The 27,927-nt window shown below is 35.4% G+C and overlaps 1 protein-coding gene across 3 annotated transcripts in view; it reads right to left on the bottom strand.

Moving 5' to 3' along the window:
* The window catches only part of PLXDC2 (plexin domain containing 2), a 350,950-nt gene that overhangs the window by 19,229 nt on the left and 303,794 nt on the right, over positions 1-27,927 (bottom strand). For all 3 annotated transcript variants that reach the window (XM_012731363.1, XM_012731361.1, XM_004691292.2), the window contains 3 exons: positions 25,020-25,176; positions 23,611-23,649; positions 4,668-4,828 (listed from right to left, as the gene is read on the bottom strand). In XM_012731363.1, the coding sequence (XP_012586817.1) occupies positions 4,668-4,828; positions 23,611-23,649; positions 25,020-25,176 (357 nt within the window). The remainder of the gene's footprint in view (positions 1-4,667; positions 4,829-23,610; positions 23,650-25,019; positions 25,177-27,927) is intronic.

Below are 27,927 nucleotides of genomic sequence, written 5' to 3'. Positions count from 1 at the left end.
TAGCAATACATTTGCTGCAAGTCCCAGCACCTATGCCTAGAAAAGTTCAGCAAGCATTAAATTTAATGTTGCACCTAAGATATACTGAATTCTTCCAAAAAAGATAAAACTTTTAATCAACTTTGATAAAACTGCAAAGGATCATGTGCTTATATGATAATCATTCTCTATTTTGTTTCAAGAAAACAAAGTTGTTTGCTTAAGATTTTGAAACATGTTTTTCTTACATAGTATGATAAATTTTAGCCAACATTAGATAGCTTTTTAAAAGTGACCACGAAAAGCCAGACAGAAAAGTAAAAAATGAAAGTGACTCAGTAAAAAGTTAAAGACAGTGCTCAGTGTAAGACTTGAAGAGGTTTGTGAAGAAATAGTAACGTAACTTACTGAGAAATGGAATATTCTGCCTAGATTTGCTTGATATAAAACAGATTATGCCTAATTTTTTCACTAAGGTAATCACCCCAAAAGACAGTTCTCTGCTCTTCTGTAATTCTGGGCATCTCTGGCACCACCGAATTTGCAGAGTTGTAGATCTGATAAATTTAAAGCAATGAGACCTCTGTTTCTGGGACCTAAGTAGGATGTGTGCCTTCTCCCGACTAAGTCTGGAAAATGGAACTCTTGTATCTGATCATGCAAATGAGAAATGGGCATAAAGGCTCAATGAAACGTTTACTTAAACAATGATTTGCTTTACTGTTTAGCACTCCTGACCCTCCTACTTCTCTATTGATAGTCATTTAATTTAGTCACTTCCACTGGGCCCTCCATAGAAGGATGTATTTCTAGATTTTAACTCCCATATTAGCTCATTACCTTTCTACAAAGAAGACATTTAAAAGCTAAAGTCCATGCACACTGTGTATGTGGAAGAATGCTTACAAACAAGAAGCATAATAGCTGCTGTATATTTTCTGTAAGAACAAAATACTGTAAATGGCCACTATCAATACTATCATCACTAAAATTAGACAAGAAAAGCTACAGAAGTCACTGTGTATCTCTGGTATTTTTGTTTCTTTCCTTTCAGTTGGAAATATTTTCTAAGTACAGAGGTATTCAATAATTTCACATTTGGTGAATAAAGAAATCCCTTTACACACAGAAAGGTAGTGCAGCACAGCCGAGCCTTGGTTCAAAGCTTCAGCACAAATTGAATAAAAGCATGATGTTGACAAATCTTAAATTCTGTTTTTCAGTTTATTCATCCATGACATGGATATCACTTCAGTACTTCAAAAATCGTTGGAGATTAAATGAGGTAATACATGTAAATCATTTCAATACTTGTGAATTTCATCAATGTTCACCATTACCAGTACTGTGTATGAACACGAAAGGGAAAGGGCCCCAATGTGATTGAGTTTCGGAAGCCTGCTATGTCTACTGAAGGGCAAAGTCATTAAATTTCCTCATAGTGCACAGAGAGTCTAACACAGGACTAATCCTGACAAGTGTTTACAGCAATTTGGACTTCAATGTGAAATGGGTAGGACACATATGTTTTTTATGTCACTGAAGCATTTTATGGATGTGTGACACAGCTTAATGGGTAGTGTGTGATGCACTTTATACTGGATGCAGTCAGTCTGTGGTAAGTAGAAGTATGATTCAATTGAGGACATTGAGATGAGGACATTATCTCCCATAATCCAGGGGCCTATACAAGAAGGAAGCATGTGTGTTGGAGTTAACAGAAGATGTAATAACAGGAACGGAGGCTGGAATGATTGAAGGAAGAAGTCAACTGCCTCCCAGGAACCTGTTGGCCCTGCTGAATCAGCCCTGCTCAGACCTTGATGTTAGTCCAGTGAAACTAATCTTGAACCTCCAGATTTCTCAATAGTTAAGGGTGTGCTGTTTTATGTTATTAGGCTTGCTATAACAGCACTAAAAAAACCAAGTCTTAAATCCAGTGAAAATAGGTTCTCTTTTGACTTCTGGGTGCATGTTAGGCCCTTACTGCTTTCAGAATTACCACTTGGCAACACGCAAAACATTCAATGTAAACCTATAGAATAAATTTTGAATGGCATAGGCAGCCATTAAAATGTTTATAAAGCGTTCATAATAAAATAGAAAAGAAAATATTAATAGGGATTGTTTCTGTATATAATAAAACTAAATGTCTTTAGTTTTCTTCCTTTTACACTTCTGCATTGTCCACATTTTCTATAAAGAACAGTATCACTTTCATAATTGATAAAAGTATGTCAATTACATTTAAAAAGTATATGGCAGTGTAATATAAAATATAATAACAATTTTAAATGATACTGATATACTCAATCTCTTTCTGCACCAGTAGCTCTCATTAGTAATTTAAAACCTTTACATTCATAGGTCTGGCATTTCATTAACTGAGCAGCCATAATGGGTCTGTGTTTTGATTTTGCAAACATGAGTTGCCTTTAAAAATAGTAAAGTTATGATTATCCCCTTCAAAAACCAGCCACCGACCAGCCACTGTGAACGGCATGCCAACAGCAGGGTGTCAGAAGGTAGTGATTTCAGCAAAAGTGGCAATTGATTTAATGGAAAGGAAAAAGGAAGGAGAAAAGCCAGAGAACTTGCAGAATATTTGCGGCACTGTGGCTCTCTGACCTTGGCGAAATCTCTCATCACTGTGAGCCTCAGTCTCTTCCTCAGAGTCATTATGGTCTAGAACTATTACCTCTAAGATTAGCTAGACTTCCTATAAATACATGCCTATGTTCAAACACACACAAATATAGTCTAATTATAAAACAAGACAGACTCAAAAAGGCAAATGACAAAAAATTACCTAGACTATTCCACAGTTGTACTGTATTCAGGGATTACTGTCAATGTATGTGAACTAGATCCTTTACACTGTGCAGTTTGCCACTAATTCCACCATCATGAAACTTTTCACAGCATCATCTTTTTTACCATGTCAGAAACTGCACCACACAGAGCTCCAACATATAAGGGATGCAGCAGCAGCAGTCAGATGTCTCATTAGCTGTGGAAGCCTTTCAGCTTGTCACTTGTCAGTATTTTGAGGAATGTATTCCTGACCTGGAATTTTTTTTTTTTTTTCATGAAAACCAAGCATATGGTCCTCTTAATACCAGTGTTCCTTGTAAAGGCAAGACTTGTTACCTCCATAATTCTTTTGATATTAAACATGGATGACATTTCTGGAATATGCTGTATGTGAAATTTCAATTGAAATTCCAAATATTTTAGGAAAGGCAAGGCAAAAGTTATATATCTAAAAAGTATAGGCATATTTCTATGGATAGAATTTCAGTGGGAACAGAGAGATCATGTCCAGCCATCCAGACAGAAAGAGTACAGTGAAGCTTATGGGGTCCATGAAAACAAAGGTACTTTGGGCCCTCAATTCAAGAATTGAGATGGAAAGGAAGGACTTTCTTGATGGAGAAAACAGAATGAGGGATGTCTTGGTGGCAGGGAGAAATTTGTTGAAGTATGAGAAGAACAGAGTAAACTTCAAAGATATTGCCAACTGCAGGTTGAGGAGCCATCAGATAAAGATTGACAGTAGACAAGGTTCAGAACTTGAGTGGAATTCTTGAACAGGCACTTGACAAGAGACTACACTTTATTCTACAGACAATTGGAATATTCCACTATTATTTAATGCTTTGCATCCCCTTCACTCATATGGCAGACAAAGGTAATTTTTTAGTTTTAAAGGCATTCTTTTTTCAAGTGAACAAATTTCTAAGCAATTTTTTTAACTGGAAATCAATAAATTGGAAAAGATTTAAACTTTATATATTCAAAGTCTGAGTGGGGAAGATTTCCATTATTAATCTCATAGTTATTTGGTGTTGGATGAGCCGTGACCCCATTAAGAAACTAGAGTGAAAGCTGCTCACACAGGGGCCAGGAAGCCCTGTGGTCTGGGGGAGAGAAGGTGACTTGTTCACACTGACTATCACGTGAACTTCAGGATTCCTTGTTTCAGAGCTTTTGACCATCAGGGTTTGGCTCTGGTCCTATGTGCTCTGACTCTGTGCACTATCCTTGGGTCTCATGCCTACTGCTCCTGGACATTGGCACTAAGTCTATGCTCTTCACATAAAGACACTACCCTGATTTAACTCCATGCCTTGTGTCTCTGTGTGTATCTATATGTTTACATAGGAATGCAGAAATATAGCCATATTATACAAAATATTGATGGCAATTACCACTGTCTTATTGTTACATCAGTTTATAATAATAGCTATATTTTTTTTCCTGCTTTCTGAGCATTTTGACTGCAGATTCACCACATTGTATCATGTACCCAGTCAATACTCAGTAATTGTTGGTTAACTGATTAAAACTAAGAGCTTCAGTCTCCAGCATGTGCTGCATGGCCTTCGAGGATCAGCAGGACAGCTGGTTAATATACTTGGTATACCAGGACAAGAAAGGATAGTTTCTTAGTTTTCATTAGATCTCCATAGGCAAGATAGCTTACTTGTTTGGAAGCTCTTGAGATAAGGTAACTGAACTCATGATAGGAAGGTAATCTGTCAGTACACACACGTGTGTGTATGCAGGCATGCCAGCTCACAACCACAAAGTGGAGAAATCATGTGCTAAATATTAAATACAGGTGGTGTTAGACAGGTCGAGTTCATGAACCAGCTTTGTTTTTATGTATTGGACTTGACACTCACCTCAATAAAGAAGATGCTGGCTGCAGACGTGGGATGGTGATACATATAGACTGTCACAAGAATGGCTGCTGCTATAATGAGGACCAGGATGAGAATTCCAACGATGAGGCCCGCATGGAGGCTCCCCCTTTTCTTCTCAGCTGCACTGTCATCTGTAGAAGCTGGAAGAACAGCACAGCTGTCAGGACACTCATGAGGGTCATCTTAAGTTTGCATTTAATTAGAGAGGATTTTTCTATTTTTTATAAAGTACCATTAGATTTCTTATTTGACTTCCTGTCCAATTTTTATTTTCCATGACACCAGTTTTAGATGTTATTGCTCTTTATTTGGGCAGTGAAATATTCATAATATTAATGATTAAAATTAATGTATAATTGTCTTCTAATTTATAATTCAGTAGATAGAATATCTTTTATCTTAAAAGTACCTTAGAAAATCTAAAACTCTAATTAACTATATAATAAATTTAACATTGATTTTTTTTTTTTCTCATTAAACTACTGGAACTGTTACCAATGGAAAAATTGATTGCTTTTTGAAAGCTCATCTCTTATTTTCTTTTGGAAATTTCACAGGCCGTTTTCAGAAGGCCTGTTTGTGAGTCCACAGCATCATTTTCAAAAGCTGTTTTAAACTGAAATGTTTGTTAAAAGTGTAAACAGGCCCTCCCTGGTGGCTCAGCGGGTTAAAGCACAGCACTGAGAATCTAAAGCCACTTCCGCATGAGTTCAATTCCCGCCGGCCCCGGAGGTGACCACATGGTGTGGCAGACCTCTCCTGACCCGCCCGCTGCTCCCCTCAGCAGTGTACTTCATTGATCTGCCTGTTCTGCTCCCCGCTCTGTCTCTGGTGAAGCCTCTCACCGCCCCTGAGCCTCTGGCCTGTACCCCAGTTCTGTATGCACAAATAAATAAAATCTTTAAAAAAAAAAAGTGTAAACAGATGGATGTTAAATGACCTTCAACTAGCTTTATCACTATCTATAGGGAACACACCACATATAAGACATTCCATGATGTCACAGACCAGTACCTTTTTCTCTCACTTATACTGAGATGCTTTCCACATTAATACTGACTTTTAGAAATTTAGGAAAGGTAGGAATTAAATTTCTAAAGCAATAACTCTCCAACCCAAAACCAAAGAAAAAAAAATTAAACAGAACACCAAAATCTCTTGTTCTAAAATTCTGCAGTCTCTGATGACCACTCAAACATTTAAGGAGATATTCTAAATTATATGCAGCAAGTAACTTTATCTTAGTGTATGATTACTGTTTTTGAATAACTAAAAAATTCTTTAAGACTTAAAGAAGTTCTAGAATAGTAGTTCCTAGTCTTTCATTACCAATTAACATATTGGTTATTTTCACCAGTTGCCTCAGTATTTTTTTAACCTAATTTGATAACCTTAATTTTGTTAAATAACCAACAGGACTGAAATGACAGAACACTATAAAAGATTATGATGGTAAATTTTATGTGTATTTTGCCACAATAAAAAGAAATCTAATAGCTCACTTGTATGTACAGTCATATTTGCATTGTTTTAACAGTATCAAATCAATGACTGAAAAAGGCAGGCATTATTTTTATTCTCACGTAAAAATGAAGAAACCCAGGTATTGGGAAATTAAGAGACGCATTAAGAACATAAGGCTGCTAAGATGAATTGGGGCTAATCACAGACATCCATACTCTGAATCTGTGATCAATAACCTCTCAACACTGAACTCTATGAACTGATGCTTCCTTTTCTTTCCAGTGTGCATTCTGAATAAAGGGGCATTAATTCAAATATGGTTAAAGAATTAGCATTGTTCTTCAAATGAGCGGAGGTTATGTCTGTGCCATTCTTTGAGACAGGGCTTAGTTCAATTATGCCTTTATATGCACTTGTGGCAGGATGAAGGGAAAGGGACAGAAAAAAAATAAAACTTACAAAATTGGAATAAGTACTTCTCCAATAAAAATAAAGTTCAGATATAACAGATTACTTAATCTGTCTGGCCTTCAGTTACTTTATCTCTGCTATGTGGTAAATAATAGTAACTGACCCATGGTTTTGCTGTGAGAATTAAACATCTAACACATATCAAGAGTTTAGCTTATGTATATAGAGCATATAATAAACTTTACTAATACAATGATCATTATATTCTACGTTATGATATCTTAAACAACATTTTTACCCTTAATATTTGTTACTTTTAAATGTTTGGCTTCATTTATAAGTATGTATATATTGTCACATTTTGTGTGCTTGTTTTTTTCTTATTTTTAAGGAACATAACACATTACTTTTACTGAATTAATTTAAAATACTGATCTTGAGAAATAACTATTTGGTCAAGAAGGGAGCCTTCAACATTTTTAGCCTTCATACGTAATCCATCCATGTATCCCTCTGTTTCCCCTACCTCCCCCTTCCCTTTTATCTTTCTATACCTGCATCTATCTGGCCATCCATCTACCCAGAAGTCTTCCAGTTTTATTCTGGAATTAACAGTCTTTGTAAACATCATTTTAATCATTCTAAGATGCAGCTGTGTGTGTGTATATGCACACACGTGTGTGTGTGTGGGCGCCACAGGATGGGGGGAAAGACAGGGCATTTCTGTGTTGGCCTTGTGCTGCCATTTCCTCTGTGGACTAGGGGACAAGTCAGAACCTGGTCAGGAGGAACCAGGCAGGACACAACCCTCTCAGGAAGAAAAGAGCCAGGGACATATTTTATTCAAGAAGAGTGCTTGTCGATAAAATTGTCTTTGACTTGCAAGATACAGGTTGCCAATGTAACATAAATTTGAAATGGAGTTACACTTTGGGTATACACCATGCTTACTTTCATAATTATTATTAATATCTTTAATAATGGTTATTCATATTATGTCTTTAAAAGGTCCTTCACAGCACTGGTATAGATATTATCAATTCATGTCTAATAAAATTTGTACAGAGTCTAGTTTTTTACTAATAGGTACTTTATAACATTTTGGATGATATTTAAAATAAAAAATCTTCAGGGATCTTCAAGGTTTCACTTACCAGTAGATAAAATAAATATTTGGGGCTCTATGAATGTGTGCATGACTTTTGGATGTGTCATAAATAGGGAAACCCTTTAAGGAGAAGTATAATGGATTCAATTTAAAAATATTATGGTGAGCTGTACCACAAAGCCATAATAATCAAAACTGCATGGCACTGGAATAAGAATAGACATACAGACCAGTGGATTTGAATAGAAAACTCAGATATAAACCCACAAGTTTATGGACACCTAATTTTTGACAAAGGAGCAAAGAAGATACAATGAAACGAAGAAAATTTGTTCAGCAAATGGTGCTGGGAAAATTGGGAAGCTACATGCAAAAAAAAAAAATGAAACTAGATCACTGCCTCACTCCTGTCACAAAATTCAACTCAAAGTGGATTAAAGACCTAGACATAAGAACAGAAACCATAAAATACCTACACGGCATACACTTCAGCCACATCTTTAAAGACAGAGCACCCAACACCACAATAGTGAAGGAAAGGATAAATAGATGGGCTACATCAAGTTAAAGAGCTTCTGTACAGCAAAAGAGACATTACAAAAAACAAAAAACAAACAGACAGCCCACTAACAGGGAAAACATTTTCTCACACAAAAGTAGTGTTAAAGGACTGATCACAAAAATATACGGAGAACTGGTGAAACTCAACAAAAATAAACAACCCCATCAGAAAATGGGCAGAAGAGCTAAAAAGACACTTCTCCAAAGAGGAAATGCAGATGGCCAACAAGCATATGAAAAAAATGTTCAACATCACTCGTAATAAGGGAGATGCAAATTAAAACCACAATGAAATACCACCTCACCCCAGTGAGAATGGCACATTTTCAAGCAACTAGCAATAATAAATATTGGCATGGATTTGGAGAAAAAGCAACTCTCCTGCACTGCTGGTGGGAATGCAAACTAGTACAACCACTATGGAAAACTGTTTGGAGGTTCCTCAAACTGCTAAACATGGAGCTTCCCTACGACCCAGCAATCCCATTCCTAGGTATCTACCCAAAAGACACAAAAACAGTGATTGAAAAAGACACCTGCACCCCCATGTTTATTGCTGCTTTATTTACAATTGGAAAAAGCAGCCCAAATGCCCAAAAGTAGATGACTGGATAAAAAAGATGTGGTACATATACACAATGGAATATTACTCAGCAACCAAGAAAGAGAAACACATGTCTTTTGCAGCAACTTGGATGGAACTGGAAAAGATCATGCTTAGTGAGATAAGCCAGAAAGAGAAAGAAAAATACTGGATAGTTTCACTCATAGCAGGAGTATAATGGACCAGGTGAGAAAATAACAAGAATAATGAACAACCATATACCAGAGACATTTTGTGGTGGAGTGGGGAATGGGGTCAAAAACGGGGAGGGTTGGGGAGGGAAGTGCACGGGATTATGGTGATGGCACACGGGTGACTTGGTGATGGGAAACCCGCGGGGATTACAATTGAGATGGGAAAAAAAATGTAAAAATGTAAAATAAACTGTTATAAAAAAAATATTATGGTGGTATCCTTGCATCCCAAACTAGTATTATTTCCAAATACTTTGGAGTGAACATCTGGAGTGGCCAATGTTACATACATATTTCTGGAGGACAAAATTTCTTTTTTTCATATAACTTAAGCAAAGTTTTCACATCTCTATACAGCTGCTTTCTCAATCAACAGGTATTTGGCATATAAATGTTGAGTCTGAAGGCAAATTGATCCCTCAGTCAGTTTACTTTTATTTAAAATTCTAATTTGTTTCCAGTCTATTGTTGCTCAATTACGTGGTATGGGGTTTACACACTTACAGTACCAGCCAGAGAGTGTGGCAGTCTTGTCTTAACTATGATACACCTCAAGTCCTCAAATGTAAAACTGAAATTTAAACAGTGTAAGCAAGTGCTAGTAATTTCCATAATTGACAGTTCATTTACCTCAAGGGCAGACTGATCAAATAAATTGATTTCACTCCTTCAGAAAAGACAAACAATGATTACTTTAGATATTATCATTCATTCCTGTGGCTGGACTGATCTTACAAATTGTCTGGCAAAAGTGGGTTAAAGAAAAATGAACCTGTTAAAGGTAAAAACTTCTTGAGCTCATCGGACTCCATTAGGAGATGAGGGAATATTCAAAAATGGAATCTAGCCTGAAGATCCAAACTAACATTTTATTCTTGGAAATATCTTACGCTCTTCTATTCATCTAAAAGCAGAGGCCAAACAACTATCCTCATAGCAACACATCAAGGGCAGCTCAAATATTTAGCTTTTTAAGTCTCACATTGAGCATGCAAAAGGAGGAGTTTATGACAGGACAGTAAGTCATCACAAAACAAAGCCTCGGAGGAAAAAAAAAAAAAGAGGGAGAGAGAAGTAGTTTATTTTTAAAAGCTGTAAAATTAAGGTCATTTTTATATTCAGTTGGAGACCTATTTTAAAACAAAAAATGAAGCACAGAAAATCAATACTATCAAAGTTAATATACTCTCACCTGATCCTACAAGTACTTTATAAAATGCAGATCAATGTACAGACCAGAGAGAACTGAGAACTGTAAAATCTATTCAAAGTAATCAGCTATTTTAGCTTCTATGGTAGTAAGGCAAGAGAATTTTTTTTTTTAATGTTGCTGGAGAGAAATGTATGGTATCATTTATTGTACAATTTTTTTTATTTAAGTTTATTTTTACATCATTTTGTACATTTTTTTCCCCATCTCAATTGTAATCCCCACGGGTTTCCCATCACCAAGTCACCCATGTGCCATCACCATAATCCCGTGCATTTCCCTCCCCCACCCCGTTTTTGATCCCATTCCCCACAAAATGTCTCTGGTGTATGGTTGTTCATTATTTTTGTTATTTTCCACCTGGTCCATTATACTCCTGCTATGAGTGAAACTATCCAGTATTTTTCTCTCTTTCTGGCTTATCTCACTAAGCATGATCTTTTCCAGTTCCATCCAAGTTGCTGCAAAAGACATGTGTTTCTCTTTCTTGGTTGCTGAGTAATATTCCATTGTGTATATGTACCACATCTTTTTTATCCAGTCATCTACTTTTGGGCATTTGGGCTGCTTCCATGTTTTTCCAATTGTAAATAAAGCAGCAATAAACATGGGGGTGCAGGTGTCTTTTTCAATCACTGTTTTTGTGTCTTTTGGGTAGATACCTAGGAATGGGATTGCTGGGTCGTAGGGAAGCTCCATGTTTAGCAGTTTGAGGAACCTCCAAACAGTTTTCCATAGTGGTTGTACTAGTTTGCATTCCCACCAGCAGTGCAGGAGAGTTCCTTTTTCACCACATCCTCGCCAACATTTGTTGTTGCTAGCTGTTTTGAGATGTGCCATTCTCACTGGGGTGAGGTGGTATTTCATTGTGGTTTTAATTTGCATCTCCCTTATTACGAGTGATGTTGAACATTTTTTCATATGCCTGTTGGCCATCTGCATTTCCTCTTTGTCTTTTTAGCTCTACTGCCCATTTTTTGATGGGGTTGTTTACTTTATTTTTGTTGAGTTTCATCAATTCTCCATATATTTTTGTGATCAGTCCTTTATCGCTACTTTTGTGTGAGAAAATGTTTTCCCAATTAGTGATCTGTCTGTTTGTTTTTAATAAAGTCTCTTTTGCTGTACAGAAGCTCTTTAACTTGATGTAGTCCCATCTATTTATCTTAGGCAAGAGAATTTTTAAAAGGCATATTTTTATGTGCTAGAAATGTCTAAGAGTGGATGTAATGCACAAATATGTTTAATATCCTGTACTCCAAAAAATGTTTGATAATATATTTATAAGAAAGGTGAAACAAAGAAGAAGAAGAAAAAATAGGAAAGAAGGCACAAAACAAGTTGTTTTTTCCAAGTACTGCCATTTAATTTAAACTGCTTTGTTTCTTTGCACTAATAACTTGATTTTTTTTCCTCAGAGCTTGCATGGATGTAGCATTAATATTCTGTATTTAGAAGTGCAATTCTTCAATATTAAAAAGATTTTAATACACTACTGAAATGATCTGTACTCACTATTAAATTTTGCAATAATTAAAGCCCCTGAATAAAGTACAATTAAAATAGAAATACTCCTTGTCTGAGGTTTTATCACTTTAGAACCAACTCTTTTCTTGGCTTCAAAATGAAACCCTATTATCCATAAATTCTACAATGTTTTAATATCCTTTGGGGGACCAAAGGCTCATAGGCTGGGCAAAGTCTTGAACAAATTTGCTAAAAATTCATAAATCCTACAGAGATATGTCAAAATATTATTTTTTTATAGCATCAGAATGAAGTTAAACTGTGAATGCTTAATGTTAGTGTTCTACTTTTGAATTAAAAACACAGAGATACATGACTTCCCCTGTGGAGTATTATCTAACCCATATATATATGGGTTAGATTATATATGATCTCATTTTGTTCCTCATGCATTTTCCCTTTTAGCTTTCTTAACTTTTTTTTTTTTTTTAAAGATTTATTTATTTGTACATACAGAACTGGGGTAGAGGCCAGAGGCTCAGGGGCAGTGAAAGGTTTCACCAGAGACAGAGTGGGGAGCAGAATAGGCAGATCGACGAAGTACACTGCTGAGGGGTTTCTTAACTTTTTACACCATTATCATGACCCTGATTTCATCAGTTTCTCCTGGTATTTCATATTTTAGTAATTCTCTTAGTTTTTTCATTTTCTTAACCATAGTGTTACTATTTCATGGGGCGATTACCAACATGTTAATATCAGTTGTAGGTCAACAGTTAGAATACATGGAAATGATTATCCAAGCTATCGTTAATGTATGCCACAGAGCACTGTGGCAATACATTCACAATCTACCCTATGGTGTCTCCATAGGAGGGCTTTGGAGAGGTACCATGAGAAGATGTTTAAATGGTCACCCCAACCACAGCTAAGGGTATTATATGTGCTGAGAACAATACTGGGCTGGGCAGGGACAGCGGCCTCAGCATCTCTTATGTATCCTGTGCTACAGCACGGCGGCTGTGAAATTTATGTATATATATATATATATATATATTAAACAACAGTCTGTTATTTTTATCTTAGAAAAGGAAGCTAGATAAAATTTCTGTGAAGTTATAGTCACAGAAATCTGTGGGCCCACCAAAATGAGGGATGCTTGAGAGAAGTCACCACACAGGCTGCTTCGAGGTTCTGTAACTGAAGTGGCCAGAGTTTTTGTACAGTGTATGTGTGAGCATCTAAAGTAGAATTTATGATATTTACTGTGACCATAAAAGCAAATGCAATCTGAAAAAGCCATGTCTGTTTTTTCATCTCTTCCCTGTATGTGCTATTTTGTAATCAGCTATGTATATCTCCAGTATTTTCAGCAGTCAAGATTTCTTTAAGATTTACCTTTTAAACTTTTCTGAATATCAGCTTCCTTTCTTAGCTGCCTTGCTTTTTCATTTAAAAGTATACTTAACTATCACTTTTTTCATTTTTTTTATTGAAGTTGCATCAGCTTCTATCATTGACTCAGGAGTCTCCTCAAAGTATTAAAAATAGATCCACCATAGGATCCAGCAATTCCACACCTAGGTCTTTATCAAAAATTGCAAAAAGCCTCGTTTGAAGGCTACATAGATTCCTATGTTCACTACAGCATCACTGACAATAGCCAAGTTATAGAATTGGCCTTAGTGCTCAGGGACAGAGGAGGAGATTAAGAAGCTGTGGAGTATATACACAGTGTGACACTACTCAGCTATAAGAAAGATGAAATCTCCTTCTAAACATTTTAACAAAAGTCTTTCATAGAAAATTTCTGCTTTAAGTGCATGACAACCTCTTGCAACAGCCAAGAAATCATGGTTTTAAATTACAGAAAAAGTTGGGGTTTTCCTAGTTAGTACAGTCAGTAACTACTAGGTATCAAAATAAGGCTGACAAGGTACTTACAGATCTAGGGGTGAAAATTAAAACTATACCATTGATCTCCTGGAGGAAGGAACTCTATCCTCCTCCTCCAGGGATGAAGTTACTTATATTAAAACAGGTCATTTATATAAAAACCTACAAATTTCTCAATGAGGATGTACTTCCCAGTCAAATCTGTCAGGTTTTCTGAACACAGAGAAAGCACACTCTTGATCCCATTATTCTCAGCTGGGTAAGACCTGTGTATCAGGGCCACTTAGCTAATATACAATCTAAGTACCTCTGTTCATGGCTGATTCATGGCTATACTACCAAGTCAATATGAGGTCTTCTTAAATCATCAATGGAAATGGAATGCATTATGTTGGTGATGCTTAAGGGCAGTGCTGGATGAAAACAAGGCCATCTCAGGATACAGTCTGTCTACTGGAAGATGAAACTGTCACACACGCCTGTTCTCTATCCCCATCCTAGGAAAAATATGCCACTCTGGTTCTTCTGTGCTTACCTCTCCATCTTTAGACATGGACAGCAGCTGGGATTTGGGGCAGGAGAGAGAGAACCTGTAGCTAATATTTGAAAAACAAGTCCTTACTGCTGAGGTTTAGGCAATCTCAGTAAAATTAGCCATCCAGTCATTATAAGTAACTTCTTATGCTAACTAATAAATAAATCCCAACTTCTTCAAACCCTGAGTTTACAATCAAAATGAATGAAAATCTTGGCTGCCTAAGAAAGCATGGATTAACTTTGTTGTTGATGTCAACTTGACTCATACGTGTGCTTCAAAACTAAGAACTTAGTTCTCAATATTCTTAACCACCAATTTATTTGTGACAAAAAGATTCTAGAATTTCCTTTTAGTTGTATTACCATAACAATAAGTGGTGCATACTTATTAAGGTTAGGAAGAAAAAAAATCAGATTGCTGAGAAATATTTTTACAGAGTACTTTTATATTCCACTGTTTAGGATCCATATAGATAATTCCTCTAATATGGAAAGAACAATCTAGCCAGCGTGGGAAGAGGTATATGCTTAACTTGTGTTTATCGCAATCGTTTGCCTCTTTGGATATCAAGTTTTTTAGATTATAGAGTCCCACACACTGAGTGGGGTATAGAATATGGTGTGGGAAGCAAGCACTACTCATTTCTTTTTTTTTTTTTTAAGATTTATTTATTCATATAGAACTGGGGTACAGGCCAGAGATGCGGAGGGTGAGAGGCTTCACCAGAGACAGAGTGGAGAGCAGAACAGGCAGATCGACGAAGTACACTGCTGAGGGGAGCAGCGGGCGGGTCAGGAGAGGTCTGGCTCGCCATGTGGTCTCCTCCAGGGCAGGCGGCAGGCGGGAATCGAACTCATACGGAAGTGGCTTCAGATTCTCAGTGCTGCGCTTTAACCCGCTGCGCCACCAGGGAGGGCCAACTACTCATTTCTTAACCTTTCTCATCAAATCACCTTTGTGAAGTGGCCCTGTTTCATGGGCAGGGCAGGGAACCCGTCTATGACTTTTTATAGCTGCAAGGGATTTAGCCACAGTGTTGGGATTAGTGGAACAACAGGACTTAGACTTTGACTCCAGATTTGGCAACAGCTGCCACTTGTATTTGCTGGGAAGCCAAACCAGAGGAAGAGGAAGAATAGCAGGAAAATGGTTACATAGCCAACTGTACAATACCTAAGGCAATTTTGAAGGACACAATAACATAAAATGACATAATGCCATATACTCTGACATCGGATTATCAGGTGGTATAGTCTCGCTACCTCCTTACCAAACTTGCGACCCCAGACAAATTACTTTAATCCCCGTGCTTCTGATGTCATGTGTGAAATGGGTTATAACAGTTCTTTTTTCGTAGTATGCTGTAAGGATTGAATGAGATAAACATGCAAAGTCCTTAGAGGAGTGTCTGGGGCATAGTAACATCCCAGTAATAGTGAGATCATTTCATAATTATTAGTAACGACATGACAAAGAATAATTTAAAGTGAAACACAAGATAATCAGAAATGCTGATTTTATGCCCACTAATTAAAGAAACTGTCTTGCTAAGGACAAGATGCTTTGCATTCCTCGATTGAGAATTTCAAGAAATTTGGAAGAATTTACTCATGACAATTTTTTAAAAAACTGTATCAAGTTATTGAGAAGCACATAAAATTTCTCTTAAGTGTGGCAAAATTTGCATCTTTGAAATGTACAAATCTTAAATTATCAACAAATTTTGATAACTATATTTAGCAAAATAACCATCATTCAAGTAAACATACAGAACATTTCTATGCAGTCATAAAGCTTCTTCCCCCCCCCTTCCAGTTAATTCTCACCACTCCCACCCTGTCCCACTGTGAATTACCACTGTGTTAGTTCCTATTACTGTAGATTACTATATTTAATTTCATATAAATTGAATCACGGCCCTCCCTGGTGGCACAGTGGGTTAAAGCACAGCACTGAGAAGCTAAAGCCAACTTCCACATGAATTTGATTCCCGCCTGCCCCGGAGGTGACCACATGGCGTGGCAGACTTCTCCTGATCCGCCCGCTGCTCCCCTCAGCAGTGTACTTCGTCGATCTGCCTCTTTTGCTCCCCACTCTGTCTCTGGTGAAGCCTCTCACCACCCCTGAGCCTCTGGCCTGTACCCCAGCTCTGTATGCACAAATAAATACATCTTTAAAAAAAAAAAGTGAATCACACTGTATGTACTTTTTTCCTGCCTGGCTTCTCTCGCATATAACATTAATTTTTAGCTATCGCAGTAATTGTTCTTGTTTTATTGCTAAATAGTAGTCCATTTATAAACTCAATTTATCTGTTCTAGTGCCAAACATCTGGGTTGTTTCTCATTATTGACAATTAAAAGTACTGTTATTTTGCATATTTTTGTAAAATATATTTTTTTCTTGTATGAGTATACATAAAAGGAACTTTTGGATCCAAAGTAAGACACATATTTAACTGGATAAAAAAACTGCCCCATAGTTTTCTGAATGTCTATGCTATCCCACACTGCAATCAGAGGCCAGTGCTCCATGTCCTTGTCAGCCCTAATGTTGAGTGTTTTAATATTAGCCATCATCATGGCATGAAATGCTACCTGATTGAAGCTTGGGGTTATCTTTTTCTTAATTTCAGGAGTTCTTAATGTTTCTGGATATAAGTCCTTTGTGAGATGTATCTAAATATGTTCTCCTATGTGATCTACCTTTTTAGATTTTTTAGAGATTGTGATGAGGAAAACTTTAATTTTAATAAAGTCTCATTTCAGTTTCCTTACAGGCTATCACACGTCTTTAAACTTGATTCTTTGTAGTAGAAAACATAGCGTATAAGACTTTAATCTTTTGAAATGTAAAAGATATTTTTGTGGTTCAGCATATAGTCTATCTTGGTGAACATTTCATTTCATGCATACTTAAAAAAGTCTGTGTTTATAGTTGGGAACAGATAACTGTAATAATTTATAACTTTATAAATACCTATCAGATTCATGTGGTGATAGCATGGTTTAAATTTATATTCCTCAAACTTTTTTCTACTTTTTAAAATTGTAAAGTCTTCTTGATCTTTTTGTCCTTTTGAGAGTTTCTCTTTATCTTATTCATATTTTTGTGTTTATGTCTAATCAGTCTGTTACTTATATTACTATTCTAGCTTTCCTAAATTTATACTTTCAGGATATATATTATTCTATCATTTTACTTTAAGTATTTTATGTCATTGTGTTTATGCTTTATTTGCATCTCATACATACAATATATAGTTGAAGCTTACTTTTTAAAAAGTCAATATAGTAATCTAATCAATCATTAGTCTATAATCAATAATTTAACTGGTATGTTTATTCTCTTCACATTAATGCTTTGATTAGCATGGCAGGATTTGGTATATACTATTTTGCTGTTTGTTTTCTTCCTATCCAGCCAGTATGTGGTTCACTTTTCCTCTTCTATTTTATTTTTTAGGTTAAACAAAATATTTCTTTGAATTCTATTTAAATGAACCTTCAGATTTTTGTAATTTTGCTTTAATAGGTGCTGAGTAAAATGCTGACAGGTGTTAAAATCATTGATGTTTGTAATTTTATTTAACAGGTTAACTCATTATTGTAACCAAATAATAATATTTGGTTTCACTTTAGCTTACAGCACAGTTATGAATTAATGCTAAATAATTAACTCTTATCCTTACTACCCACGATACATTTAAAATCTTGCATGGTGGTATTTTAGCACAGCAGAATAAGACTAAAACAAAAATTAGCTTTAATGGAACAGTAAGTGTAGCTGCTGAAAACCTAACTGTTGTAAAAGATTATACTACATTGACCATCTAATGGATTAAACTGCTCTCTTTGAAGCTTTGTGTCTTTTCTAATATAGCATATCTTTTTTCTATACCATTTGCTATTTTTTTTGGCAAACTGGAACAGCAACTTATTGAACAGTAGGCATTGCTGCTGATTAAATAGCATATAGAAGGTTGAGTGTTGAAGTGACCACCTTGAGGCTGGTCACTGAGTTTAGTGGGTTGAAAATGTACTTTGGCAGGCCCTTTACATGTAAGTAGGAGGCTTTAGTCTTTGTTTCAGCCAGAAAAGTTCTGAAAGCTCTAAGCACTCCCTATCACTTCTACCATGCTATTTTGTATCCACTCTCTACTACAGCAGATTTGCTATCGTATAACTTACTAAATTGCAGAAACAACAAAAGTATCTCAGCATATGCAGTAGATACATGCAATGGAATACTACTCAGTGATCAAAAAGAAACTCATGCCATTTATGGCAACGTGGATAGAACATGAATAGATAATGCTAAGTAAAATAAGTTAGAGGAGAAAGATAAATACTGGATGGTGTCACTTATATGTAGAATATAAAGTAACTAAACTGATATTCAGATAAAGACAAACTTAAAAACTAACACTTGATAGCTGACTACATAACTGAAGGACTAAGGCAGGGAAGTGGGGGGAGTGATTGATAAGCACAGAGAGAAGCACAATGGTCTAAGGTGGTAGAATATGGGTGAGTTGGTGGTGAGTGCTAATAGTTGATGCTATTACCAAATATTACCTCAATTAAAAATAAATGATTACAATTTAAAAATATATTAAAAATGAAGTAAAAATGTTATTATTAAATACAAACTTAATGTTTGGAACTAAGCTCTAGAGGTTAAGATTTAATTGCTTTGGAGATTACTTTGAGCGCTGGGATTTTCATAGGTGGGAATAATGTAATTCGATGAGGATTACCAGATGACTCTAATGTATAAAAAAAGTTGAGAACCACTATTCTGGATAAAAATAAAAATCCTTATTCCTAGGGGATATTTAAAATAACATTCTGAAGTAAATTAAATTTGCACTATTATAACATATTATATACTTTGAATAGTTAGTGCAATCATGAAAAGTAGCCAAAACAAACAAAAGATTAACCAAATACCAAAATACTTTACAATTTTACAAGCAGAAAATTATATTAAATAGCTTGTCAAAAGGAAGTAACAGCTTCCCTTTGCTTGTAAGACTGTGATCTATGTGAAAGAAGCAGATGGAAAAAATAGCAAGGAAAAACAGGCAAAATATCTTACTTTGATGATTTATACATTAAAGTCAAGAATAATTCACTGAATGACAAGAGAAAACTAGACATTTGATCTGTCACTACAGACTAGATAATAACGATATACCTTGGAAGTACTCTAGTGAAAACATCAGAATAATGCTCTAACATTTTATCTTTGGATAAAACATCTTATGATATTAAAAAAAAAAGGAAGCTAAACACAATAGAATTAGAATTTAGACCAGTCATTTTATAGTAGCTTATTCAAAGTATAACTGTAGTTTTTTGAAATCAATCACTTCACAGATCTGTGCCTTAGAATTAACTTAATCATGCATTACGGAATGCTAAATATAGCTATTCAGCATTTTCCTTTTTTTTTTTTTTTGCTGTAGAAACCACTTTGTGATTCAAGAATGCAGTCCTGCAGAATCCAGGCTTAGTGAAATTCCCAGTAATAAGAAGAAATGATAAACAGTTCCACCTTGCATAACATATCAACATTTTCTGAAGTGCTGATATTTTAAATATTAGTAGCCATTAAGAACTTGCATTCAAATACTTTCCTACTTCAACTTGAAAAATAATTAGCATTAATCTGACCCACTTTCATATCTATGTGACTTTGGAGGTACATTTCGCACATGATGTGTGTACCTACTTCACTCACCTTCGATTAAAACATAGTTAAACAATTTATCAAAAAGAAATATTAAAAAAAACTTTAAGAGAATAAAAAAAAAGAGCTTGCAATTTCTTCTCAACACCAAAGATTAATATTTCTCTAATCAAAAAACTGATGTGGAACTTCCAAAGACTCTATCTAATTTAACTGTACTGGAAAACTCAATGTACGATTGAAAATTCAGGAATGACTTAGGAGATTATAACTGTTTCCATCCTGTGGATGAGGAACCCTGTTGTGTGCCTTTGATGTCTGGCTGCTCAGAAGTATTTTGTGCTTTCATATCGAAGATGAAGGAAAATTTCCTAGAGAGTGAATCATCATGTGAACTGTGAACTCAACTAAATAAATCAACCACTTTAACACTGGTTAGGTTGGTCTGTTCTTTAATCTAAAGAAGTAGCCAGGAAGATTGCAGCCAAGGTAACCCTCTGTCTAACGGGGATGCATATCTAAAGGCAGGGCCACTAGTTTCTAGCCACATTCTGATTACATTGACAAATGTCACCATTTTTTTTTCTAGGAAAGTACAGAATTCTAAATCGAAATGTTTTATGAAAAGCAGCTTGAATAAAGAAATTAAATCAAGAAGTAAAATGTGCGGAACATCTCTGCCATGAAAGTTTATAAAATGTATTAACTTGTGGGCTCTCCCTGGTGGTACAATGGGTTAAAGCACAGCATTATGAAACTTTCCGAAGCCATTGTAGTTCTATCCCCTTCCAGGGAGCTGACCCACATGGTGTGACAGATCTCTCCTGACCCACCCCCTAATCCCCTCAGCAGTGTACTTCTGCCTGTTCTGTTCCCCCTCTGGTGAATCCTCTCACTCACCACACCTCTGGCCTGTACCGCAGTTCTGTAAGCATAAATAAATATTTCAAAAAATGTATTAACCTGCATCTCAATAGTAATTCTCAATACATGTGAGAAAACATTTAGATAGGCATCCTATTTCATTACTACCTCAATTTTCCCAAAATATGCAACTGGAGGAGAAGACAATCTGAAATTCTGCTTGGAACATACTTAATTAACTAATTAAGCGAGACTTAAATTGGCAATCCTTCCTGTATTTCCATCTTCTGTGAAATAAATAAAAGACAATGATAGTGTGAAATCTTAATGAAGCTATTTAGAAATTAGTCATTGGTAAATTTGTTTGCATATTTTTTTGGTGGAAGTTAACACTGGTTAGGTTGGTCTGTTCTAACTGCACTTGAATGCAGTTGAATGGTGTTAGAAAAAATGCTTTATAAACAACCCTAGACATGGAAAGACTCCCAGTATAAAGACATATTTGAAGTCTTATTTGTGATATTTTAGAATTCTGATGTATACCTGATGAATATCAATGATCTAGATACGAAATTCAATAGTCAACTTTTCTAGTATAACAGCAAAGGAAAGAAATCCTAAATTTAAGTCTTGAAATTTACTTGATTTCTCAGCATCATAAGGTAGCTCTAATGCATTGCATTAAGAAAACCTGTTTTTGGCCCTCCCTGATGGCGCAGCGGGTTAAAGCACAGCACTGAGAATCTGAAGCCGCTTCCGCATGAGTTCGATTCCCGCCTGCCCCGGAGGAGACCACATGGCGAGCCAGACCTCTCCTGGCCCGCCCGCTGCTTCCCTCAGCAGTGTGCTTCGTCGGTCTGCCTGTTCTGCTCCCCACTCTGTCTCTGGTGAAGCCTCTCACCGCCCCTGAGCCTCTGGCCTGTAACCCCAGTTCTGTATGAATAAATAAATCTTAAAAAAAAAAAAGAAAACCTGTTTTATGATTCCTTGCTTAAGTAAGCAAATGTGAAGATTTCCCTTGGGACAATTAAAAATATTCCAGAAAATTATTTCCCAAATTGCACTCCAGACAACACTAAGTTCAGGGGATGCTACTTGTAAAATGGTTTTTATAAACAAATGGTGAGGCAATGACAGATACTAAATCTTCATAACCATCTAGAATTTTCTTCAGATACACATTCTCTAAGAGCAAAGAATTTGTCTAAGCCTGTTCACTACCTTATTCCCAAACCTATAAAAAGTGCCTTGCAATGAACAGGCATTATGGAGGAATAAATGAATGAATCAACAAATGCACACTGAAAGCTCTGAATACTTCTCCAATGTAGGAAACCCACTTTAGCTTTCTTTCAGAGTATGTCATCCTCTTTGATTGTAGAAGTCTTATTTTTTCTTTCAGCATTATAGAATATTTTAGGCATAAAAGAAGACAGGAGAGCATAGAGAATATATAACAAAAATATCTGCGACTACTACCATTATTAAGAATTAAATGTCATAATACAACAGAAGCTTCTTGAGGACCCTTTCTTTATTTCATTCATCTGGTCAACTCAAAAATGAGGTTAGCATTACATTAGAACTTATTTTCAATGAGACTAACCATCTACGCTGACAAATCCTCAAGTGGGGAAGTGCTAAATTCCCTTTGAAGGCTTAGATTTTAATTTTTTTCTAGCTGGTCTATATATTTTTCTAATGGTCATTTAGAAAGCCATCCACCCAATGCTTTAATGCAATAAAGAGTAAGAAAAGAATGAAATAAAACACTACGATACAGAAGTAAGACAATGGACACTATGAAAACGATGTATATCAGGGGCAAAGTAGTTTTTCTTTCAAAAGGATTGATATGAAATTTAAAGATTATCTATCCAATCTTATCTATATCTACATGTGTATCTTCAGTGACTAGTACAAAGTACTTGCTGCTTAATTGAGAATGAATAATTTGAACACTATTCTTTACAATTACAGAGGAAAAAAATACTGTAACAATGAATATGTTGAATCATACAGGGCTGCAAAAGCAAATCTATCTATGTCTAGAAAACTGTTTCACAGTGAACCTGTGACATTATATTTGAATATATTAGATGCAGCTAAGGAGATGCCCTCTGAAATGACTAAACAGTAATAAAAAGTAGTTCTTATCAAATGTCAGCATACTACAGAGAAGCACAGATGAGCTAACATTTTTTAATAGGAAAAGACCTATTTTTTATTTAAAAAATTAGCCAATACCTTCCATACCTTGTTTAGCTACAACCTATCTTCCTCAAATTTTCAAGTACCATAATACAGATGTAGTATTGCTCAGTTGCCTTACAATTATTTTATGTTATTAACTAAATATTCTTTTCATATATAATTTTTACCCTTTGCTTCATATAAAAGGTTTTTTACCTAGGAGAATACATTTTCACACTGCTGTGTTTCTTAATTTTATTTATGAAGCATGTTGACTATTCAACAGTGAAATATATAGACGAGACCACTATCTGTTCTTCTGTTCTGTGTAGATGATCAAATATACACTTAAACCCAACACTAGGCGAATGCACTTAAACCAAGGGCTAAAATAGTAAAAAAAAAAAAAAAAAAAAAAAAAATTCAGATGTTTGGATAAATTTTCACTTTGTAAGGGTTGGTTTTAAAGTCAAGTCTGTCTTTGACTTTTCATTTGTTTTTTTTTTCTATAAGTAAATACAATAATAGCATATTGTCCACATTGAAACCATTTTACTTTTCAAATCATCCCACTGAATTCTTCCCATGTTAAATACCATCAGGGAGCAAATGACAAACTCACTCTGTGTTCAGAAATCCACAGTACTCTCATGTTTAAATGGATGGAAAAGATTAGAATTGGAAAAAAAAACTTATAAAATATAAATTCAATTCTTACCTCCATTATCTTTTAGATGTAGTGCTATCTTGGTATCATCTGAAAGAGAAATCAAAGCTGTTGCAATGAAACAATTTAAAGATGCATACATTTTATGATTAGTAATCCTCTGCTAATGACTTAACAGTAACGAAGATTTTGGTATTTTACTAAGCTGTTTTCTAATACAATGGACGTAACCTTATGTAAGGCATATGATGTGGTACTAACAATTCTTACTGAGATTGTTAACATCAGTATATTAGTAAAGTGTATAATTATTACAATCAGTGAGGACAGTAGTTTTAATTTTAACTTAAGCTACATTTATCTTTCATTTACTAAAATAATTTACTTCAACTAAACACAGTTGTGGGCCTTCTGTATTTATTTTAAAAAATCAAGATGAAAAGAATTCTGTGTTATTTGGAATAGTAAAGATCTGTCAATATGTACTAATTTCAAGAGTTAAGTGCTTATTCACTGCTAACAAATAAGTCCAAAATTGTATATAACAGATTCTGTCCTTAATGAACAAAATTTAGGACTTTTGTTTGTATTTCTATGGTTGTAGTTTAGTCTAATGGGAAGGGTTCACATCACAGATATTCTTCCACTAATGGTATACCAATCTAAAATAATATGGCTTTAATGGCAATAAAATGTATTTGGCAGCTGTCGTCTACCTCTATTTATTACTCTATTTGGTTAACTTTTAAATTTCAATTGAAAACAAAGGTTTCGAGCTTAATTTTTTAGTCAAATAAAAGCAATGTTTATGATAATATGTAAGAGCACTTTACCCCTCAAAGATTGTCCTTAACTAACTAGCCTCACAATTCTAATGGCAATATTCAGAACATAAGGCTAATAAATTTGGACTAATAGGTCTTTTCCCACAATGAGCTGTGTTCACATATTAACATTTTCTAGCACTTCTCCCTTCCCTGGTAGTAGAAATGTTTTTCAAGGACAATTTCTATTACATATTCAAGCCTTTCTATAAGGTAGAAACCAGTAGATTTCACTGACTATATTTAGACAAATACAAGAATTGCATCAATGTAGAATGATCTATTATTCAGAATCCAAAACTCAATGGGCTTATTATATGCATTTTGCTTTTCCAGTCTATGAGGGAAATATTTAATTTAATTATGACAAAGTATAATGAAATGACATTTCTGTATCTTTTCTAAGGAGCTCTAGGGAGGACAAGTAGTCAGAACAACTGTTAAAATCTAAGTCCTAGTAAAATGCACAGTACATTCAAGAATCCCAACATATTTTTTTCATAACTGTTTTATCCTTTCCCATTTAGAAATACAGTTTGCGGAAGGATGACTTTCTGTCTAGAAAACTACTCCAATATATGTCAAAACCAGTGACTTTTCTCCCCTTCAGGAATGAAGCAAATTCATGGCTGGCACCTTCTGTGGGCAGGCTGGTGGGCAGCTGCGATGTGGCTGCTCTTCTCGTGGTGGTTAAGACCCTGAATTGTGTGGTTGTTGCTTGTATGGTGGTTGTGGTGGAGGTGTGAGAAGAACTTTCCACTGGCTCTGTATTCTCACACATCTTCTCTTTTGACTAATAAGAGAAACAAAAAGGAGAACAATTTGCGAGTGATCATATAGCTAGAAAAATTACATCAAGAGTGGGGCTGATAAGCACAAAGGTTCTCAAATCAAGGTGAGGAATGAATTGCTGTGTACATGAGACTATGGATTTTACTGCTTTTCAAGATATATAAAATGGCAAGAGAAAAAATGGATCTAATAGTTTCTCTTTAAATATTTGTACTACATCTGCTGTTAACCTTTGTATCATACTTATCTTGCTAAATTTTATATCAATGATTTATCAGACATGATGTGAAAGGGAAAAGTTTATGCAAGAAGAAAAACACATGTATCATGATAAGATTTAACACAAGGCTTAGGTATGGGAGGAAAGCATGCATTCCCTTCATATCAAACTGATAATGCTAAATTCTAAACACTTGGTAACTGCTCCATAACTCTTGGTATGTTTATACGTTTCAAAAATAATCCACCACAGGTTGAGTGGAATTGAAAATTTTGTTTACTTTTATGAAATAATCAAAATCATCCAACAGATTTAAACAGGACTTTTGTAACCACTTAGCTTATCATGACCTTAGCAGACCTAGATGAGGAAAACAGGAACAAATGCACATTGCATTCTAAAAATATTATAGCCCACAAAAATAAATTCTATAGTCTTCACAATCTCCAGCATGAAAATGTAATACTTTAGATGTTGGTAGTTTTCCCACTTCTTTGTGTTTTGAAGGACTCCATCCCATGATAGATGCTGAGTAGTTGATGACAGTCATTACTCTTCCCACATTTGAAAACTACTATTGAACATACTCCTTTCTTACACTTCTCTTGTCATTACTCAAGTACAGTGTATTTTAACAGGGGCTTAAGAAGTCTCTGCGACAGCTTCTTTTTCACTATTTGAAAATGATACAGTTTTATTCCCCACTCAAGTCCTAACTTCCTAGGAGTCCATTCAACTCCCCAAACTTCAATTCCTGCATCTTCTCATCCCCAGCAAGTTCATGATCTTGACTCCATTTACTTGTCACCACCGCCTGAACTTTTCTGTTATTGAAAATGCTCTACTTTTATAATTATAAATTCTGCTCATCTATTCCAGTCTGTCCATGTACCTGCTCACCCAAATTTTTCTATTCTGTGGCTATAGAAAAAATCACAAACATACTGACTTCCCTCCTTTTCCCAATGGCTTCACTCAGTATCTTCAAGCATCTTATCCACCCTTTTTTTTTTCTCTCCCATTCTGCCTTTGCAGAAATGCCCAATGCTGACCTTAGTAAAATATCTTCTTTTCTTCTGCCTGCAACAAAGCCAGACACACTGAGAAAATAATCTGTCTCCAAGTGGGAGCTCTGCCTACTTAGTTCTTGTGTCCTTGGAGAGCTCTTCCATGCTGTTTGGCAATGCAGTACTGCCTTGCTAATCTCCTCTGCTGTTTTCCTCAGTATCAGTTCTAAACCCTCTCCACTCCACTTAAAAATACAATCCCAGAACAGCTTCCTTTAAGAAAGTGTCATCAGCAAGAATTCCTTAAATGTATTAGTAAGTCTTCATTCTTATTGGAATCTACACTGATATCCTTTTCTCCTTCTGTAATTGTAGGTTAATCATTCATTGCTATTCTCACAATTTCTACTTGCCCAATGTAGCCCACCTTCTTAGTATAGTGAGCTTGCTCATTTGATCCTGTCCCCCCTTCATTGTTTTCTAGCTGTATTTTTATACTACTTTATTACTATCAGCCCTTAGACATACTCAAGCATGCCAATTTTATTTAGAAAACCCAGTCCTCCCTCTTCTTTGTACTGCACACTAACATTACCTTGTTCTTCCTTCCATTTAGTCTTAATTTCAAAGTGATAGAGCTGTCCTAATTTTTTCCAGACTTCCACTTTACCCAGTTAATGTGACAATCTTGATTTGAACTTGTCCAACTTAACTGAAATTTCTCATACCAATAATTCTAAACATATTACTAAATGAATCTTCCATGGCATATTCCTGATAGTTCATCAATACTTGGCACAGCTAGCCACCTCTAATCTTGGGTTCTGTGACACACACTTTCATCAATTTTCTGGTACCAGTCCAAAAAATCTTCCTCTACATTCTTTCATTTCTGTCTAGCCCTTAAGTATTGGTGATTTTTGTGTATCTTTCTGGACTCATCTTTTCATTATATGTATTCCCACTAGCAACACCCATGCTTTCAATTAATATCTACTGTTGATTATGCATAAATATTTCTAGTCCATATTTCATTCTTGGAGTTCAGGTTCAACTTTTCATCTGTTTGAATTAACATATGCATAAAGATACAACAGACACCTCAAACTCATTAGTATAAAATGAAAATTCTATATATTATTTTCTCCTGAGTTTCTATCCTCAGAGAATATTAAAATCAGATACCCTAAATGTTCAAGGTACGACCTTTGGCTAATTTAGCTGATGACAATAAAAGCAAATTCAAGACTAGATAGTCCTTCTGTTACAAAACAAGTAGATTCTGGATAAAACATGAATTTTAAAGCATTACTAGGATTTGTAGGAAGTAAAGAAGATCTGCAAGGACACGATTCAATTGTTTCCCCCACAAAACAAAGCAAACGCTACAAAGACAGTGGGAGCAGGATATATTAAAGTATAAATGACAGAATTTGCTCTGGTTGGGGGGGGTGTCTAAAATCAGCATTGCTCTATGAAGATCAGACCTTGGGCTAATTGCAGATGGAGGGGTAAATCTACTTCT

The sequence above is a fragment of the Condylura cristata genome, unplaced genomic scaffold, assembly GCF_000260355.1.
Source record: "Condylura cristata isolate star-nosed mole 26May11 unplaced genomic scaffold, ConCri1.0 scaffold00030, whole genome shotgun sequence".
NCBI classification, from domain to species: domain Eukaryota; kingdom Metazoa; phylum Chordata; class Mammalia; order Eulipotyphla; family Talpidae; genus Condylura; species Condylura cristata.
Note: the sequence above shows the minus strand (reverse complement) of the source record. Positions and strands in the feature narration are given on the sequence as shown.